Below are 21282 nucleotides of genomic sequence, written 5' to 3' on the forward strand. Positions count from 1 at the left end.
GACTACGAGGTGAGTTACAAGTGAGTTTCTCCATAGGAATCAATGGAAACTCTAATAATTAGTTCCACAGTGACTGCTATTGTATGCAGTACCGCATGTGGCCAGAGGTGGGAGGGTGTGTGCCAGAAACACTCGGAGACCGCTAGGATGCACTCGGAGAGGCTCGGTGTCTCCGAGTGCCTCCGGGTGACTCAGAGTCTCACTGGCGCCCCCGCACCACTGGCCAAATGGGGTACTGCACACCCCATTGGCTTGAATACATGCTCGTCTTGTGAGATAACGCTCACAAACCAAGTCAAGATTTAAAAAAAATAATAGCTCCTATTGCGAAGCGCTCGTAAACCGTGTTACTCGCAATCCGAGGTATTACTGTTTATGGTTCAGATCGAAATGAAGGACAAATGAGGAGAAAAGAGAGACAGAGGGACTTTGTTCCAAATCAGGGACAGTCCCTTGAAATCAGGGACAGTTGGGAGCTATGCATGTACACACAATTCCTTTTAGCCATTATAAGAAGAGTGTATTCCCACATCCTCTGAATGCAGCCAAATATTTGCTACCAATTCTTTGGAAAAAAATAGGGCAGATTGTATTACAAAAGTTATTATGGAGTCAAAACAATGGATAGCCACCTGTAAAAGACCACTATGGTAAATTCAAATGCAAGATAATGGCGCTGCAACCCAATCATGCAATCAGAGCCGGCAAGAGCTCTCTGTTTCCTCTCACTATGCCTGACTTGCGGTCTCCACCCCGAAACACAAAAGTCTTTCCATGTAGATAAAGTCGGCAAACGGGTAAGGATGAATAAAATTTGTCTTTTTATTTCGTCCAAGGAGTACACATGTTCCAAACAGATCCAACATGGATACTCCTTGGATGAAATTAATAGAAATTGTATTCAGCCAGGCATAGTGAGTCTACATGGAAGGTCTATGGTAAATTCTTAGGTATATGGGCCTTCGTTGAGAGCAAGGTAGATTGCCCTCCTAACATAGTCCCCTCTTAACTGGGAGATAGATCCACCACACTTATGTAATACCAAAGCTTAACTTGATGATTATGTATACACTGCTTGCCAATGGGCATCCCGACACTGCTTTGGTTTCTGTGACAGCTTGGCTAGAGTTGGATTTGCATCCAGGATATTTTTCTTATGGTTTTGTGATTGTATAATGACTCTTCCTCCAATTTGGAATCTTCAGGATTCCCATTTCTTTTTCTAATGCCGTTTTCCCCTTCACTTCTCAACATACAATCCTATTATCATATGATATGCATCTTATAATACAGGATGCTACCTGAAATGCTGTGAATGAAGATTTTGCATTCTATTCTATCTTTGTATTCTATCTCTCTCTTTTCTAAAGTTTCTTCGGTAGTTCAATAATCTTTTATATTATGCAATATAGTAAAATGTGTATACAATATATGTTAAGATGAATTATCCAGACCTTCTGTTTGGTCTATTGTGTTAAACTATTAAAAATCATATGAATAAAAAGATTATATATGAAAAAAGTTATTGTTGGGAAGACTGCTACAAAACAAGTCAGGTAATGGTTATCCCTTGGCTTAAAAGTGTTAACCTGTTCCTGCTGCCCACACATATATATAATATGCAGTGACTGGACCTTAACACCAATTTGCAGCATGTATGTGTCCATGGGGAACAGCTTTTCTGTGCTGAGAGCACGCTCGATGTGTGATCCTAGCACAGAGACAGCTCCCAATCATTGTTTACAACCAGGGAGCTTCCAATCGTGTGCCTGCTAATCACAGCCATCACATGATCAGGGAGCCTGCCCCTTCCCAGCATTCAGATCCTTTTAAAGGGCTGGGTGTGGCAGCAGGAAGGGGTTAATGATTTTCTGACACACAACAGGGATACACGTTTTTATAAATCTTCGTATTAGAAAAATATGTGACTGCCTGTGCATTTCTTCAGATAATAGCAGGGAAATGTACGTGGTTGTCTCTGAATGGAATTAATAGTTGTTTTGAAGAGGCAAGCCTGTAATTTATTCTTGGCTGCCCTTTAACAAAACCTAAAGTTTGTGTTGCAAGAAATCGTAAACTGCCTGAACCTCATGATTTGATAAAACAAAGTAACTCTATCATGACCTCTATTTCCTATAGCAGGTACATTTTATTACCATTTTATGTATACAGTTCTATTGCCAGTAACATGGGTGGGGTGAAATAGCAGAATCTAGACACATAGCATGTAGACACTAGGTACAGATGGGTAGGTCAGATGCTTCCCATGGCCTTTCACTTGGGGGATGCATTTGTGTCTGATAACATTCCAAAACAGCTATAGTAGTGATGGAAATGGTTTACATTCTTTTCCATCCACATTTCATATTGGCTTGCCAGAATAAGGGCCTGTGCTGACGGGCTTTGGTTCACTTTAGAACTACTTCCTTCCCCCATATAAGTCTACTGGAATGCAAAAGAAGCTAAAGCAGGTCAACTGCCCTATGTTGCGCATAATCTGAGTCACCCCATGTAGTGTAACAAATTACTTCCTTTGCTTAACCATTATTCACATATCAAACATCAGCACTAAAAATCCATGATGTTCATATCTGCGTTATGTGCAGTAACGGTGCGTCCATTAGGGCGTACGGGTGCCGCCCCTTCTCTCTAGCCACCCCCTTTATATAGAATTGATAGATTCACGCATTGCATGAATTCATTCATGGCCACTCTTCGGGTGTCTGGCCCCTTTTAGGACACCGGGCGCCTGAATTACAGCGACGGGGGTGTTTTTTTTAAGCATCTAATTAGAGCCATAGGCTATAATAGGCTTCAAAAAAGGTGGACTTGGAGTGCAGAGCATTGCACTTGGAGTCCCCCCAGGTGTGTTAGAAAAGCAAATGAATGCTGCATTTGATGGGCACAGTGGCTGCGTTTGGGCACAGTGGCTGCGTTTGGGCACAGTGGCTGCAGTTGATTGCACAGTGGCTGTATTTGATGGGCACAGTGGCTGCGTTTGATAGGCACAGTGGCTGCATTTGATAGGCACAGTGGCTGCATTTGATAGGCACAGTGGCTGCATTTGATGGACATAGTGGCTGCATTTGATGGGCACAGTAAGGCTGCAATTGATGTTATTTTTTCAGTTTCTTTGCGACCTCCCAAACTGTTTTAGCACCAGCTGCTACTGGTCATGTGTATACATTTAGATCGTGGCTATTTTTGTTGTCCATGCAAAACTACTTTGTGATATTAAAGTCACACACACTGATGAGTCAGCACTATAGATTCTGTGCATGTAAACCTGTGAACCGCGTCTTTTCTTTTTTTGGAACATTGTGTCATCTTCATGATCTGCCACCAAGCTGAGCTCTGCTTGCCTCTTCACAACTAACCTCACAGCAGAGGTCTGTGCCAGTCAAGAAATTACAAGCTTCACCCAGCATGGGTCTATATTGTGAGATTCCTTTAGAAGAGCCGAGACCTGCCCTGACATCGAGTGACAGATTGTGCTATGCAACATAATCAAAAATAATTCAAGAAAGAAGCCTGGTCTGGAGGGCCAAAAATAAAACCGTATATACCTTACTTCTGATTCACCGCTAAATCCCCAGATACCCACACAGTGTTCCTTTCTGGCGGAGCTTTTTTCCAGTTATCCATTTTCTCCATTTTCTCCATTATTCTTCCCATTGTTAGTATAAGAAACCCTATAGTGTAGGTGTAATTTAATACAAGCAATATAAAAATGCAGCTATAGCTCATTATAAAGTGGAAGCATTACATTGAAGGCAAGCACGCAGACACTTTTGTGTGAATCATTTTAAATTCTATTTTGTTTGTGATTGTAATCCTTACTTCCTTTTATTTGCAGTGCTGGGTGAAATTTATATTTAATAATTATTTTTTTCTTGCAGGAAAATATACTCCCTATATATTGCTTTAAGCGTATCAGCAATGATGATCGGAGCTGTCGTAGCAGCCAGGTATGAATTTGTAATAGGCTTTTGTCTGTGCTGTGTCCAAAGGCCGGGCCTTCATTTATGGTTTTCTGAGACTTCTTTTGTGTAAATACAACACTTTAGAGCATGAATCATTCAGTTACTATTTTACTGACTGATTTATCTTTTTTACAGATCTTTATTTTATGCTACTTTTTGCTTTCCCGTGCTTATTATTTTCCATTAAAGATTTTTATTTCTTAATAAGTCCTCTTTCTTCTGCTTAATTGTGCAGTTTTATATTGTGTGATTGCAGGTTATCAAAACTACAGTCAGGAGCAATCCATTGGCTGAACAAACTTCAGTTCTTTTGAAGATCTGATTAAATTTTCTAGTTTTTATAGTAGAACTATAGGCAAAGGTTTTTTTTAGTTTTTTTCATTTTCGATAAAGTAAAAGAGGGTTATAACCCTTTTTTTTTTTCGCCATCTGTGTCCCTTTTTGGAGATTTATCTTCACCTCCTGTCCCACAGCCTAACAGAAATCCTTTAGGGCCCCCAGGTCACCAGAATTGGAAGATTTCCCCTCTATTAGTTTTCTGGGGATAACCCAAAATTTAGGATTTTCTTTACTTTAACTTTCAATGATAATGCTAAACAGGACAATTAGAGAGGGTGAATATTCTTAACCACTTTCAGACCGGACCATTTTGCAGGCCAAAGACCAGACCACTTTCTGCGATTCGACACTGCATCACTTTAACTGACAATTGCGCGATCGTGCGACGTGGCTCCCAAACAAAATTGACGTCCTTTTTTTCCCACAAATAGAGCTTTCTTTTGGTGGTATTTGATCACCCCTGTGGTTTTTATTTTTTGCGCTATAAACAAAAAAAGAGCGACAATTTTAAAAAAACACATTCTTTTTTTAAACAAAAAAAATTTTTTTTTCCTCAGTTTAGGCTGATACCTATTCTTCTACATATTTTTGGTAAAACAAAAAACACAATAAGCGATTATTGATTGGTTTGCGCAAAATTTATAGCGTTTTCAAAATAGGGGATAGTTTTATGGCATTTTTATTAATAATTTTTTTTTTACTAGTAGTGGCAGAGATCAGTGATTTTTATTGTGACTGCGACGTTATGGCGGACACATCGGACATTTTTGACACATTTTTGGGATCATTGTTATTTATACAACAATCACTGCTATACAAATGCACTGATTCCTGTGTAAATGACACTGGCAGTGAAGGGGTTAACCAGGGGGTGGCAGTGTAGGGGTTAAGCGTGTCCTAGGGGCGTGTTACTAACTGTGGGGGGCTGGGCTGTGTGTTAGTGAACACTGATCTCTGCTCCAATCACAGGGAGCAGAGATCAGTGTCACTTGTTGCTAGGCAGAATGGGGAGATGCTGTTTACATCGGCATCTTCCCATTCAGCCTCCCCGTGAGATGATCGCGGGTATCTGCGGGACCTTCGACCGGACTCACGGGGGTCCTGACTGGAACGCATGCGTGCTGCCGGCGTACGCGATGGCAGGGCGGCAATTTCAAATGGACGTACCTGTACACCAATTTGCCTGCCAGTGCTATTCTGCCGACGTACATCGTTGTGCGCCAGTCAGGAAGTGGTTAATGGGGGCACAGACAGCAATAAAAATTGACAGAGGCTCTAATCCTCTTCACTCTATCCAAAACTACAAAGCTAAAAGTTTTGACTTTAGTTACACTTTTTAAGTTTACATCAGATATCAGTCAGTGCTATGCTTAGCCTCAGTATGAATGATCTTTGTTCAGACAGGCAGTCCATTGAATTACTGGCAGGCATTGCACCAGTGTGAACATTTGTGTTCAACTGATGAGACATCAGTTGAACACAAATCAATGGGGATCAATATCTATAGGCGAATCTCTGAGATTACCCTGTGACCACTGTCTTGTAAAGACTGAATGAGTCCACACAAACAGCAATTGTCATCCGATCCTGCAAAAAAATAAAACCAGAACAGTCAGTTATCATGGCTCTTTGTGGATATCTTTTGTGCATTGTTTAAAATTAACCTGTGTTCTTTAAACATTCTAATTTGGACCCATTCATATGCAGTAAACCCCCTTAATCACATAGCCCACCTCATTATTGCTTAGTAAGACCACCTATCATAGATCAATGGTGAGACTAGCGAGATAAATGTTGGTGGCCCTCTCAACCACAGGGGGTGGTCAAAATTTGTATAGTAATGCCCCTCAAATTGTTGTTCTGGACCTTAGTTGGGGTTGATTTACTTAAGTCAAATACACTGTTCAGTATGCAACAGAGCTGTGCGATTTTTTTTTTTTCCCCTTGTGATCTTGACAAAGCATTTTCCTGATTCTTTCTATGCAGAGAATTCTCTGCTGAAGCAGACAGCTGTCAAAAAAACAAACAAAAAACAGGCAGTCTGCCAAGTATTACAACATTCCTCAGCCTCAGAACTTACTATAAACATTTTATCCTTTAGAAGTTTAGATCAAAGAAATGAACTTCGGTGTGTAAATGAGGGAAGTTTAATCAATTAAAGACTAAACCTTTTTCTGACATTTGTTGGTTTCAAGTTAAAATCATTATTTTTTGTTAGAAAATTGCTTAGAACCCCCGAACATTATATGCAGAGACCCTAAAAAAATAAAATGGTGGTTGTTGAAATATTATATTAGCAGAAACATTATATTAGCAGAGACCCTAAAAAAATAAAATGGTGGTTGTTGAAATATTTTATGTCACACTGTATTCGCACAGCAGTCATTCCAATGCAATTTTTTTGGGAAAAAAGACACTTTAATGAATAAAATAAATAAATAAAAAAAACAAAAAAAAAATGTAAAGTTAGCCCATTTTTTTTGTATAATATGAAAGATGATGTTATGCTACGGGAATCGTGAGAGAATCGTAATCTTTATTCTCATTTTGGCCAGAATCGTGCAGCTTTACTATGCAAGTTAAGTTGCACTCTGCAAAGGAATTTTCCCCAGAGCTTAGTAAATGTGGTGAGGCTTCTCTTTGCAAAGAATACTCAATCACATGCAAGGAAAATAAAAAAAACATTTTTGCTTGCACATGAATGGATGATGAAAGTCATCAAAACGTCACCACATTTACTAAGCTCTAGCTATATTAGAGTTCAACTTCCCTTGCAAAGTGAACAATATGTTTGCCTTTAGTAAATCAACCCCTATGACTTATGTGATCATTCATGAAAAGCACCTGTACCTGTTTATTGGCAGTCTTCTCTTCTCTACATCCCTTTTTAAAGTGCAGAATTTATAAAGTTTGTCTAAGATTCCAGAAAGCAGGAGGCAGTGAGCTGAAATTACACCCTGCAGAGTTCAGTGAGGAGAGTTGTGACAGCTGATTGGAAGGAAGGGACACACCACCCCCCTACACACAGAAACAGAGCTGAGGCTGTCAATCAGCTGAAGTTCCTTCCCCTGTTACCATTTTTCTCTTGGTGTCAGGAAAACTTGTCAGAAGTGATTCCTGCTGATAGCAGAGGAATGAAGCAGCAGACAGAAATGAAACTTAGTGCTCTTAAATACTCCTAAATACACAGCATAGAGGGACATGCTTTGTTCATTTCAAGTCTGGGGTTTCAACCACTTTACGTACTTGTTCTGCATGTATGTAACAGATTCAAAGTTTTTTTTTTTTTTTTTCTTTTATGCCTTGTTTAAATTAGACTGGTATTGTCATGTATGTATACTTTTACTTGCTGTATATTAAATACTTATTAAATACTTACTATTGAAAATGGTCAGCATATTATTTTTTTTTTTCAGTTTTGATCTTTCTTTTAATTTGGAAGGATACTGCATTGTGTTGTTGAACGACTTGTTCACAGCTTCATATGGGGTTTATACCAAAGAAAAAATTAACCCTAAGGTAATTATTTCAATTAAAGTATATACTGGTAATATTATACTAATATATAAAGTAATAAAAAACTGAGAACAGTTATAAATTATTTATATTATCCTTATACTTAATAGTGGCAATATGTAGCATACATTTAAAATACAATAAGAGAACATTTGTGGAGTTTTCTGAATTTCAGATCATCAACTAAGTGTTCTTTGTTCAGTTTTTATATGATTTTAGGCTGAAAAAGATATATGTGCCTCAATTTAATTTAAAAGACAAACACCTTACATCCTCAGAAACCCTAGAGGATATAAATGAAAGCAAAAGAAAAAAAAAAAGGTATTAAGCATGACCGAGTTTAATAGAGAAAAAATCCTTCATGACACCTTCATGACAATCTAATAAATCTATGGATCAATAAGCTGTGTATTTTTAGAAATGTAGGTAACCCTTTATAGTCTGTTCTTCCAAAATAATGTTCAACATTTTTTTTTTTGATGGTATGTCTTTAATGTTCGATCTCCCAGCAATATATTCCTACCTTTTTTTCAGTTTCCGTGCCACTCTGAGGACTGAGGAAAACCCTTATACTCCTTGGTATGGAGTAGTAGCTACTCCCCTTTCTCACACCAGTGTGACAGCACTGGTTCTTGAGGATTGCCCCCCGGCCTAATCACATGGGGGCGCAAATAGAGTCCCTAGCCTTGTTAAAGCTCTGACTATAGTAACTCATAGCTTATACAGGGCAGATGAATAAAAAGGGAACAAAGTAAAGATGAGTGTATATACTGCTGGAGAGGGGCAAGGGGCATTTAAGAAGAATTCCAAGCATGGATATTTTATACAAAGTTACATTGCCAGATGGACCTATGTAACTATGTGTATACCATACCTGTCCCCCCCCCCCCACCCCCTCCCCTGGAAGATCTGGAAGCAAGTGAAGATTACTGGAGTAGTGGTGTCTTCTTCAGTGATTTCCAACTTCCAAGGGAGATCAGCCAGGTATTGTATTAGCATAGTTACATTGAAACAAGCTGGACCAAGGTAACTAGAGTGCATCCGGAAAGTATTCCCATCGCTTCACTTTTTCCACATTTTGTTATGTTACAGCCTTATTCCAAAATGGATTAGATTCATTCGTTTCCTCAAAATTGTACAAACAATACCCCATAATGACAATGTGAAAGAAGTTTGTTTGAAATCTTTGCAAATTAATTAAAAATAAAAAACGAAAAAAAATAACATGTACACAAATATTTACAGTCTTTGCTCAATACTTTGTTGAAGCACCTTTGGCACCAATTACAGCCTCAAGTCTTTTTGAGTATGATGCTATAAGCTTGGCACACCTATTTTTGGGCAGATTCTCCCATTCTTCTTTGCAGGACCTCTTAAGCTCCATCAGGTTGGATGGGGAGTGTCAGTGCACAGCCATTTTCAGATCTCTCCAGGGATGTTCAATCGGTTTTAAGTGTAGACACTGGCTGGGCCACTCAAGAGTTCACAGAGTTGTTCCTTAGCCACTCCTCTGTTATTGTGGCTGTGTGCTTAGGGTCATTGTCCTGTTGGAAGATGAACCTTGGCCCTAGTCTTAGGTTTAGAGTGCTCTGGAGCAGGTCATCAAGGATGTCTCTGTACATTGCTACATTCATCTTTCCCTCGATCCCAACTAGTCTCCCAATTCCTGCTGCTGAAAAACACCTCCACAGCATGATGCTGCCACCACCATGCTTCACTGTGAGCAGTGCCTGGTTTCCTCCAGACATGACACTTGCCATTCAGACCAAAGAGTTCAATCTTTGTTTCATCAGACCAAAGAATTCTGTTTCTCATAGTCTGAGAGTCCTTCAGGTGCACGTGGGAAAACTCCAGGTGGGCTGTCATGTGCCTTTTACTGAAAAATGGCTTCCGTCTGGTCATTCTGTCATATAGGCATGATTGGTGGAGTGCTGCAGAGATAATTGTTCTTCTGCAAGGTTCTCCTCTCTCCACAGAGAAATGCTGGAGCTCTGTCTGAATGACCATCAGGGTTCTTGGTCACCTCCCTGACTAAAGCCCTTCTCCCCCGATCCCTCAGTTTGCTGTAGGAAGAGTCCTGGTGGTTTCAAACTTCTGCCATATACGGATGATGGAGGCCACTGTGCTCATTGGGACCTTCAATGCTGCAGAAATTTTTCTGTACCCTTCCCCAGATCTGTGCCTCGATACAATCCTGTCTTGGAGGTCTACAGACAATTTTTGGACTTCATGACTTGGTTTGTGCTCTGACATGCATTTGTAACTGTGGGACCTTATATAGACAGGTGTGAGCCTTTCCAAATCATGTCCATTCAACTGAATTTACCACAGGTGGACTCCAATCAAGTTGTAGAAACATCTCAAGGGTGATAAGTGGAAACAGGATGTGCCTGAGCTTAATTTTGATTGTCATGGCAAAGGCTGTAAATACTTATGTACATGGGATTTTTGTTTTTGTTTATTTTTAAAAGAATTTGCAAGGTTTTCAAACAAACTTTGTTCATGTTGTCATTATGGTGTATTGTTTGTAGAAATTTGAGGAAAATAAAGAATTTAATCCATTTTGGAAAACGGCTGTAACATAACAAAATGTGGAAAACCGGCAGTGCTGTGAATACTTTCCGGATGCACCGTATGTGTAAAATATCCATACCTGGAATTCTTCTTTAAAGCAGATCTGCTGCTTTGCCCTGCAAAGCTTTAATACTTATTCTAGATTTGAAGCAAGAGAATCAGCATCACAGAAATGTAAATGTAACTAGCAATCTGTTTTCAATCATGTCTTTAATAGGGGCCATTTATATACAGTAAATTGATTATATCCCTATATCATCTCTTCTCAAATATTTGTAACAGAAGACTGGAAATTGTTATTTAATTAATTATACTTTTTCCATTTTTTCAGTGCATTAGATATAGTTTAAAAGTGAAATTCCAAACAACACTAATGCTTTGGATAGAGTGAGCAAAGTTTGGAATGACTGTCAGTGTTTAATTTCTGTCTGTGTTCCCATTGAGGAGATTTCCCATCGCTCCCTGTGTGGTCACCATTATAGAAAGTGAAAGGGAATCTTCCTTCCATTAACAAAGTAGTAAAACATATGACAGATATTGTAACTCTATCCAAATAAAGTCTAAAAATGTAATTTCACTTTTCAGTTCTAATACCCTCTTTTTTTTTTTTTTTACTTGTGTAATGTTACAGGAATTGGGAAAATACGGAGTCATTTTTTACAATGCCAGTTTCATGATTTTGCCAACGTTACTTCTCACTGTATGGAATGGAGAATTCAACAAAGTAAGTTGTGGCCTTGTGAATATGTAGGCTTATTTTTACACTCTATGCTATGCTGATGGATGCTGATGCTCTTGCATATGCCTAACATGTCTGTAAATTCTAACATTGAACATCTTTTATTTGCTACCTTTTTGGTCAGTTAAATAAACCATTAAAAGCATTTTTTTTTGTTCAATAAGTGCAATAATAAACTGTCAGAAATTCAGAACTGTCTTGTTCACACTTTCTGTGTTATGCTAAGGAGTCTAATTAGCCCTCCTAGTTTTTTTTCTTGGACTAGAGAAAAATGTGTCTGTTGTTGAGATAGAAGAGTGGGCAGAGTTTAAAGCGGTAGTAAACCCGCAAATTTTTTTTTTTTTTTTTTTTAAACCTGCAAAGCAAAAGGCATAATGAGCTAGTATGCACCGCATACTAGCTCATTATGAAATACTTACCTTAGAACGAGGCCCCGACATCTGGCTCGATCCACGCCAAGGGAGCTGACATGCTCCCTCTGCATTTCTTCCGGGTATCGCGGCTCCGGCGCTGTGAGTGGCCGGAGCCGTGATATATATATCATATGGTGTGTATGTATACCGCATTTATTTGCAAATAACACGCACCTTTTTCCCCCTTTAATCAGGGGGAAATCGGGGGTGCGTGTTATACGCCGATCCCCCGCTGTTGCTAGGGCTTTCTGACGCCTATCTGCGGCTTCCTTGTATTTTCGGCCGCACTCGGCCGTACGCGGCTATCTTCTGCCGTTCTCGGCTATCTTTGGTCGCACTCAGTCGTTCTCTGCGGCTTTCAGAAAGCCGCCGGGAACGGGCGAATGTGGCCAAAAATAGCTGAGAATGGCTGAGTGCGGCCGAAAATACCCGAAAGCCGCCGAGAAAGGCCAAGAACTACCGGCGCCATTTTCAAATGGCAAATGACTGACAAGGCTGCAAACGCAAGACTGCATACGACTGACAAGGATGCAAACGACTAACAAGGCTGCAAATGCAAGCCTGCATACGACTGACAAGGCTGCAAATGACTGACAAGGCTAAAAATGACTGACAAGGCTGCAATGCAAGGCTGCAAATGACACTGACAAGGCTGCATTGATGGCCATTTAAATGTAAGATTTTTCATAGTTACATAGTTAGTCAGGTTGAAAAAAGACACAAGTCCATCCAGTTCAACCAAAAAAAAAAATATATATATATATATATAATAAATATCATACCAGCCCATATACCCAATTCTATACCCACAATTGATCCAGAGGAAGGCAAAAAACCCCAGCAGAGCATGATCCAATTTGCTAAAGCAGGGGAAAAAAATTCCTTCCTGATCCCCCGAGAGGCAATCGGATTTTCCCCGGATCAACTTTACCTATAAATGTTAGTACCCCGTTTTATTATGTACACTTAGGAAATAATCCAGGCCTTTCTTAAAGCAATCCACTGAGCTGGCCATAACCACCTCTGCAGGGAGTCTATTCCACATTTTCACAGCTCTTACTGTGAAGAAACCTTTCCGTATTTGGAGATGAAATCTCTTTTCCTCTAGACGTAAAGAGTGCCCCCTTGTCCTCTTTGTTGACTGTAAAGTGAATAACTTGACACCAAGTTCCCTATATGGACCCCTTATATATTTGTACGTGTTGATCATATCCCCCCTTAATCTCCTCTTATCAAGAGGGAATAAATTCAGTTCCTCTAATATTTCCTCATAGCTGAGTTCCTCCATGCCTCTTATCAGTTTGGTTGCCCTTCTCTGCTCTTTCTCCAGTTCCCCGATATCCTTTTTGAGAACTGGTGCCCAAAACTGAACTGCATATTCCAGATGAGGTCTTACTAATGATTTGAACAGGGGCAAAATTATATCTCTCTCTCTGGAGTCCATACCTCTCTTAATACAGGAAAGGACTTTGCTCGCTTTGGAAACCGCAGATTGGCATTGCATGCTATTATTGAGCTTATGATCTACCAAAACCCCCAGATCCTTCTCCACTATGGATTCCCCCAGTTGTACTCCCCCTAGCATGTATGATGCATGCATATTCTTAGCCCCCAAGTGCATAACTTTACATTTCTCAACATTAAACCTCATCTGCCACATAGTCGCCCAATTAGACAGAGCATTGAGGTCGGCTTGTAAATTGGAGACATCCTGTAAGGATGTTATTCCACTGCATAGCTTGGTGTCATCTGCAAACACGGAAATGTTACTTTTGATCCCAGACCCAATATCATTTATAAAGATATTAAAAAGTAAGGGTCCCAACACTGAACCTTGGGGTACACCACTGATAACCTTAGACCATTCAGAGTAAGAATCATTGACCACTACTCTCTGAATTCTGTCTTTTAGCCAGTTTTCTATCCATTTACAAACTGATATTTGCAAACCTGTAGACTTTACCTTACACATGAGCCGTGTGTGCGGAACTGTATCGAACGCTTTTGCAAAATCCAAATATATCACGTCCACCGCCACCCCTCTGTCCAAGGTTTTACTTACCACCTCATAAAAAGAAATCAGGTTTGTCTGACAACTTCTGTCTTTCATGAATCCATGCTGTCTGTTGCTCAAAATATTTTTTTCCTGCAAGAACTCGTCTATGTGGTCTTTTATTAATCCCTCCAGTATCTTCCCAACTATAGAAGTTAAACTAACAGGTCTATAGTTACTTCGTAAAGACTTTGTTCCCTTTTTAAATATAGACACCACATTGGCCCTGCGCCAATCCAGTGGTACTATTCCTGCCATTAATGAGTCCCTAAAAATTAGATACAATGGATTTGAAATTACAGAGCTCAATTCTTTTAGGATCCGTGGGTGGATGCCATCAGGTCCAGGTGCTTTATCCACCTTTATTCTGTCCAAATATTTATGGACCATATCACTTTTGAGCCATTGTAGATTTGGGGCTGCGTCAGTACCACCCCCATGCTCCTTTGTATACACAAAGCTGAAGAAAGTATTTAGTAAGTTAGCCTTCTCTTTGTCCCCAGTCACCCACATTATTTTGCAAAGGGCCTACATGCTCAGACTTAACCTTTTTACTATTAATATATTTGAAGAATTTTTTGGGGTTTGTCCTACTATCTTTTGCAATTTGTCTTTCATTTTGAATTTTTGCATCCTTGATTTCCTTTTTACATATTCTGTTATATTCCTTGTAACATTTAAATGACACTAGCGTTCCTTCATTTTTATATTTTTTAAAAGCTCTTTTTTATAGTTTATAGCTTTTTTAACTTTTGCCGTGAGCCACATCGGTTTTATTTTTAACCTTTTAAACGTATTGCCCATGGGAATATGTGATTTTTGCTTACAGCTAACATCAAATGAAATCATGTTATGGTCACTGCTACCCAGATGTTTCTTTATCTGAACATTAGTAATACGTTCTGCATGGTTTGAGATTACCAGGTCCAAAAGAGCATCATTCCTAGTTGGGGCCTCAATAAACTGGACCATAAAATTGTCCTGTAATAGGTTTACAAATTTTTGCCCTTTAACTGTCCCAGCAGTGCCATTACCCCAGTCAATTTCTGGGTAGTTAAAATCCCCCATTATTATCACTGTCCCAACCCTTGCAGCCCTTTCTATCTGTGCAAGGAGCTGAGTCTCCACCTCCTCATTAACATTGGGTGGTCTATAACAAACTCCAATGATTAACTTTGAACTACGCACATCCGTATGCAGTTTCACCCATAATGCCTCAGACTCATCACACTCTCCGTCCACCAGGTCCTCTTTCTCACTCGCTTTGAGATCACTTCTCACATACAGACAGACCCCTCCACCTTTCCTTTTTACTCTGTCTTTCCGAAAGAGTGCATAGCCAGGAATATTAATAGCCCAGTCATGTGAGGAATGAAGCCAAGTTTCAGCAATACCGATTACATCATAGCTCTCCTGATGCACCAGAGCTTCCAACTCGCCTATTTTGCTTGGCAGAGTTCTGGCATTGGTGAACAAACATTTTAATCTATTAATATATTTTGACCGGTCACATACTATCCTCTTGGGTGTTCCAAGAGTACTACTAGGACTTACTACTATATTTACTTTGGGTTTATGTGCTTTGGTTAGCCACCCACTAATACCCCTAATATTACCCTCTGGAATATGCTTCACGCTGACTATCTCTATCTCTGAACCCTCCCCTCCATCGCCTAGTTTAAAAACCCCTCTAACTTTTTGGCCATCCTTAATCCCAGCTGATCTGCACCCTCCTCATTTAGGTGCAGTCCGTCCCTTCTATAGTACCTGTTAACGACTGAGAAGTCATCCCAGTCCTCCAGGAACCCAAACCCCTCCTTACTACACCAGCTTTTGAGCCACTTGTTTACTTCCCTAATCTCCCTCTGCCTTTCTGGTGTGGCTCGATGTACTGGTAGTATTCCTGAGAATACTACCTTGGAGGTCCTTTTCCTCAATTTAGCTCCCAAGTCCCTAAAATCATTCTTTAGGACACTCCATCTGCCTCTGACTTTGTCATTGGTGCCAACGTGCACCATGACAGCTGGGTCTTCCCCAGCCCCTCCCAGTAATCTGTCCACCAGATCCGTGATGTGCCGAACCCGAGCGCCCGGCAGACAACATACAGTTCGGCACTTTAGGTTGTTGTTACAGATTGGCCTCTCTGTCCTCCTAAGAATTGAGTCCCCTACCACCAGAATCTGTCTTTCCTTTCCCTTCGCTCCCCCCCCCCCCACTCTCACTGAAGGAGTTCTTCTCCTGGCAGCTAGGAGAATCCCTTAGTTCCAGCAGTGCTGGTCCCTGACTGGGATCACCAATGTCACTCAATGGAGCATACTTATTGGGATGCTCCAGCCCTGGATAGGCCTCCCTGGCACTTGCCCCTCTACCCTTCCTGACTGTCACCCATCTACTCTCTGCCAGTGCCTGCACCTCTTTGTCTCCACCCACCTCTGTGCTGGCCCCTGTCGGCACCTGCCGTGTACGTTCCTGGCTCTCATTTAGGGTGGAGGGTCCTCTCAGTGCTGACAGTTGCTTCCCCAGATTCAGAACCTGGGCTTCCAGGGAAACAATGTGTTTACATTTTGCACAGCAGTATTCACCCTCGATCAGATGATCAAGGAACACATACATGCCGCAAGATGTACACCGAGTCGCCTCTCCACATCTGCCAGTCATCGTACCTATTAATTTAATGAGGATTAGAGATTATACCCAGTCCAAATTACCTAACAACTAGCTTCCTGACACTAATACTCAACAAGACAGTACACAGGTACGCACAGACCAGCATGCACCCACAATACACAAGTACTAACGATACACACACACTACTCAGACAACACTCAGGTACTCACACTACACAGCTACTATGACCCCTGTTATAACCTCCTGTTTTAAACTCTGTTTTTTAACTCACCACTTGGACCAGTTCCACTTACTCTGGTTTTTAACTCACCACTTGGACCAGTTCCACTTACTCTGGTTTTTAACTCACCACTTGGACCAGTTCCACTTTGGTTTTTAACTCACCACTTGGACCAGTTCCACTTAGACAGAGTTCTCACAGACTCAAGATGAGCAGGCTCAAATTAGTTCTACCCAAACTTATATAGACCTCAAGCACCTGTGCCCAATTAAACCCTCCCCTTAATTAGTAGGCTGAAGGAAGGAAAAAAAAATAAAAAAATAAAAAAACCTATTTAAAAAGTTTCAGAAAAGGGTATTAAAAAGCTACAAGAAAAAGCCCCAAAATAACCTAAAAATGAAACCCAGCAGTCACCAGCAGTCAAAAAGCAATACTTATATTCACACTCCACTCAAGGCTCCACTGTTCAGCTTGCAACCAGCAGTTTGGCAATTTCACATGAGTTCTACCCAAACTTATATAGACCTCAAGCACCTGTGCCCAATTAAACCCTCCCCTTAATTAATAGGCTGAAGGAAGGAAAAAAAAACCTATTTAAAAAGTGTCAGAAAAGGGTATTAAAAAGCTACAAGAAGAAGCCCCAAAAGAACCTAAAAATGCAACCCAGCAGTCACCAGCAGTCAAAAAGCAATATTTATATTCACACTCCACTCAAGGCTCCACTGTTCAGCTTGCAACCGGCAGCTTCCCTCCTAAAAGGTTTTTTCTGTGTGTGTGTGTGTGTGTGTGTGTGTGTGTGTCTGGGGGCTCTCAGGTTATCGCAAACTGTGTCACTTGTACACACTTAGATTATAAAACACTTTCTAGACCTTTGGTTAAAAACATCACTTATAAAATAACACGCAAAAAATAAAAGAAAAAGGGGGGGCATGATAAAATAAATAGAAATTGATAATAAACAAGCTAAAATAAGTAAATAAAATAGCAGGGGCCTACTTTAAATGTATGGCCAATAGTTTTAATGGGCATAATATTAATGCCGATAGACAAAGTCTATTCTGGATTAGCAGGAATGGTGCCTAGTATCCAAGGATGTTTATATTAATTCGTTGTCAAAGGGGACAGGTCTCAAAAGAGGGAAGAGAGGATTAGTAAGGGCTGATAATAAAACACATATATTTTATTATCTGGTATTGGCATGAGACCTCAAATAAAAAGTTGAAAAAAGAAAAGGTATATAGAAATAGGTCTATGTATTCTATACCCTCAACAGATAAACCAGGGTACATATAATTTAGTAATTTGATATAAAACATTGTCTATGTCAATATTTAAACCTTCTGGCTGAAGAGAATTCAGTATATAGATCCATTTGGTTTAATTTTGGGAGACTTATCTTTTTATTGTTTCCACGCCAGTGTCAGGGAAATAGCCGCAATCTCACGAGGTACGTTCGTGTTAGCGCGCGTCAGCGCCTACGTAAGCGCAAAGTAGTTTCTAGACGAACGGCCAACGCTACGTCTAACCAGGCGGGCATACGCGGTGATGCTACGAATACACAACGTACTCGACGTAGCCGTACGATCGCTCCGACGCGCTCACGACATGACGCGGTCATCGCGCCTACTTAAACGTTCGCCTGACAGTCCCGCATTGCTGGATTATCGTCAGCTCTCCTGTGAACCTGTACCCGTGTTTCCTGTTATCCGACCTCCAGTGTACCGACCCGGCTTGCTTGACCCGCTCCTGTTATTCTCCTGGCTCTGACTCCTGGCTTGTACCCGACGTTCCTGATCTGCTTCCTGCACCTGATCCCGGCCTGTCTTGACCATTCTCTGGACTTCCGCTGCCTACTCTCGGACTTCCTAGCACAGTTGCCCATCTAGGCTTGCTTACCCGGTACTTGACCTCTGCTGCTGCTACCTGGCAACCTGTGCTACTGTGGGCACTGCATCCCTGTGTCAACTTCAGGGTTGTGCTGCGCTCGGCCGCAAGGGGAGCCCTCTCAGCATTTCGGCCTCACTCCCGACCGTGACAGTATAATCCAGCCATGTCAGAGGTCGACAGAGGTGACTCCCCATTGGAGGCCGTTTTACAAGAACTTACGGCCCTTACTCCAGCTATTCAGGAGCTCCGAGAGAAATATCACTGGCTGAAGGAACGCCTGCAACACCCGCTTGAACCACCCACCTTCTCTGGTCAAGTTCCTGCTTCTACAATCTCAGCTGCCCCAGAACCACGAGTCCCAGCCCCGGAACGCTTCTTTGGGGACCGAAGGAAATTCAGATCCTTCAAAAACTCGTGTTTTCTCTATTTCTCCCTGCAACCTCAGACCTTTTCTTCAGAAGCAACCAAGGTGGGGTTCACCATTTCATTACTGAGGGACGATCCCCAGACGTGGGCCCATGGTCTGGTGGAGCAATGCAGCCCTTACGTGGATACCTTGGACCTGTTCTTTGAAGCCATGGCTCGCTTGTATGATGATCCTTTCCGGACAGCTACAGCCGAAGCAACTTTGTATGCCCTTCGCCAGGGTGGGTGACCTGCAGAGGACTATTCAGTAGAATTCCGTACCTGGAGCTCTGACTCCGGCTGGAACGAAGCAGCACTAAAATATCAGTATCGTATGGGGTTGTCCGAAGCCCTTAAAGACGAGTTGGCCAGATTGGAGATTCCCACTACCCTTGAGGACCTCATCTTACTCGCCATCCAGCTCGACAGGCGTCTACGGGAACGTCAGTCTGAACGCACTCGGACTACTTGCTCCATCCAGGCCCCACCTTCAGCTCGCCCAGCAGTAGCCCCCGTTCTGAGGGGCATTCCCCATCCCGCTTTAACCTCCGAAGAGAGACTTCTTCGCCGTCAGGCACACCTTTGTTTTTACTGTGGGAAATCGGGACATTTCATTAACAACTGCCCCACAAAGCCGAGTAAACCAATCCCAAGCACCCCATCTCATCTTCAGGTAGCAAAGTCAGCTTCTGCCCACATCACTCTTCCAGTCACATTGATGGTGGCAGGCAGCAGAATCCCCCTACAAGCAATTATTGACTCTGGAGCCTGTAGTTGCTTCCTGGACTTAACCTTGGCTAGGAGTCTGGCTCTCCCACTGAACCTCAAGGAACAGAGACTGACCGTCCGTTTGGCCGATGGCTCCTTACCTAGTTCAGGCCATGTCACCAAGGAAACTAGTCCCATCCTGACGATCACCAATTCGGGTCACCGGGAATTCCTTAAATTTGATGTTCTGAGCTCCCCGATGTTCCCTGTTATCCTAGGGATCCCTTGGCTACAGGCTCACAATCCCCAGATCGATTGGCCCACAAGGGTGGTTTCCTTCACATCTGCCTACTGCCAGCAGCACTGCCTAGATTCCGTCCCCTGCAACCTGCCCAGTTGTCTGACTGTACAACCTGTACCCAGTCCGGCTTCTCGCATACCAACAGCCTACCAGGAATTCAGAGACGTGTTTGACAAGAGGAAAGCCGATATCCTACCTCCACACCGCCCCTATGACTGCCCCATTGAATTGTTACCCGGGGCCTCCATTCCTTTTGGTCGGATATTTCCCCTTTCGGAGACTGAACTGGAGGCTCTGAGACAATACATTGACGAAAACCTGGCCAAAGGATTCATTCGTCCCTCTTCATCCCCTTCCGGAGCAGGCATCTTCTTTGTGGAGAAAAAAGATAAGACCCTAAGACCATGTGTGGACTATCGGGAATTAAATAATATTACCCTCAAAAACCGTTATCCTCTTCCGCTTATCCCTGAACTCCTCCAGAGGTTCCATACCTCACGTATCTTTACGAAACTCGATTTACGTGGGGCTTATAATCTTGTCCGTATCCGTGAAGGGGACGAGTGGAAGACCGCCTTCAGAACAAGATTTGGTCACTTTGAGTATTTAGTCATGCCCTTTGGACTATGTAATGCCCCGGCAACCTTTCAGCATTTCATTAATGATATCTTTCGGGAGCATCTTGACCACTTTGTTGTCGCCTACCTTGACGACATTCTGATTTTTTCAACCTCACTAGAGCTTCACAGGGTACATGTTAAGAAAGTACTATGTATTCTTAGAACTCACGGGTTATATGCCAAAGCCGAGAAGTGTGATTTTGAGAAGGAATCTATCCATTTCTTGGGACTCATTATTACCACAGGTGGAATTGCCATGGACCCGCAGAAAGTGAAATCTATCCTGAATTGGCCCGCTCCTTCTGACAAAAGGGGTGTACAGAGGTTTATCGGGTTCGCAAACTTCTACTGAAGATTCATACGGGGTTTCTCCACCATTGTAGCCCCCATCACTCTGACCACTCGCCAGCACACCAAGTTCCACTGGTCCCCAGCAGCTCAGTCCGCCTTTGACCAGCTCAAGATCCTTTTTACCTCTGCGCCCATCCTGCAGCATCCAGATCCCGCCTTGCCCTTCGTGCTAGAAGTTGATGCCTCGGAGGTGGCCACCGGGGCAATCTTATCCCAACGTCAAGGTCCCAAAGCTTTACTACATCCCGTAGCCTTTTTCTCTCGGAAGATGAGTTCCCCAGAGAAGAACTATGATGTAGGGGACCGGGAACTTCTAGCGATCAAAACCGCTCTTGAAGAATGGAGGTACCTCCTGGAAGGTGCCGCTCACCCCATTCTAATTTTCACGGACCATAAAAACTTAAAGTATCTCCGTACGGCCAAACGTCTGAGACCTCGACAGGCCCGATGGGCTTTGTTCTTTTCAAGATTCAATTTCCACATTACCTACCGCCCAGGATCTAAGAACAGCAAAGCGGATGCTTTATCTAGGATGTTTCCTGATA

At 42.0% G+C, this 21282-nt stretch overlaps 1 protein-coding gene across 1 annotated transcript in view; it reads left to right on the plus strand.

Moving 5' to 3' along the window:
• The window catches only part of SLC35D2 (solute carrier family 35 member D2), a 151826-nt gene that overhangs the window by 62018 nt on the left and 68526 nt on the right, over positions 1-21282 (plus strand). The window contains exons 6-8 of the mRNA XM_077474803.1: positions 3900-3968; positions 7739-7841; positions 11044-11136. Of these exons, the coding sequence (XP_077330929.1) occupies positions 3900-3968; positions 7739-7841; positions 11044-11136 (265 nt within the window). The remainder of the gene's footprint in view (positions 1-3899; positions 3969-7738; positions 7842-11043; positions 11137-21282) is intronic.

This window comes from Lithobates pipiens, unplaced genomic scaffold (assembly GCF_037356315.1).
Source record: "Lithobates pipiens isolate NorthernLeopardFrog02 unplaced genomic scaffold, aLitPip1_a1.2 Scaffold_13, whole genome shotgun sequence".
In the NCBI taxonomy this organism is placed as follows: domain Eukaryota; kingdom Metazoa; phylum Chordata; class Amphibia; order Anura; family Ranidae; genus Lithobates; species Lithobates pipiens.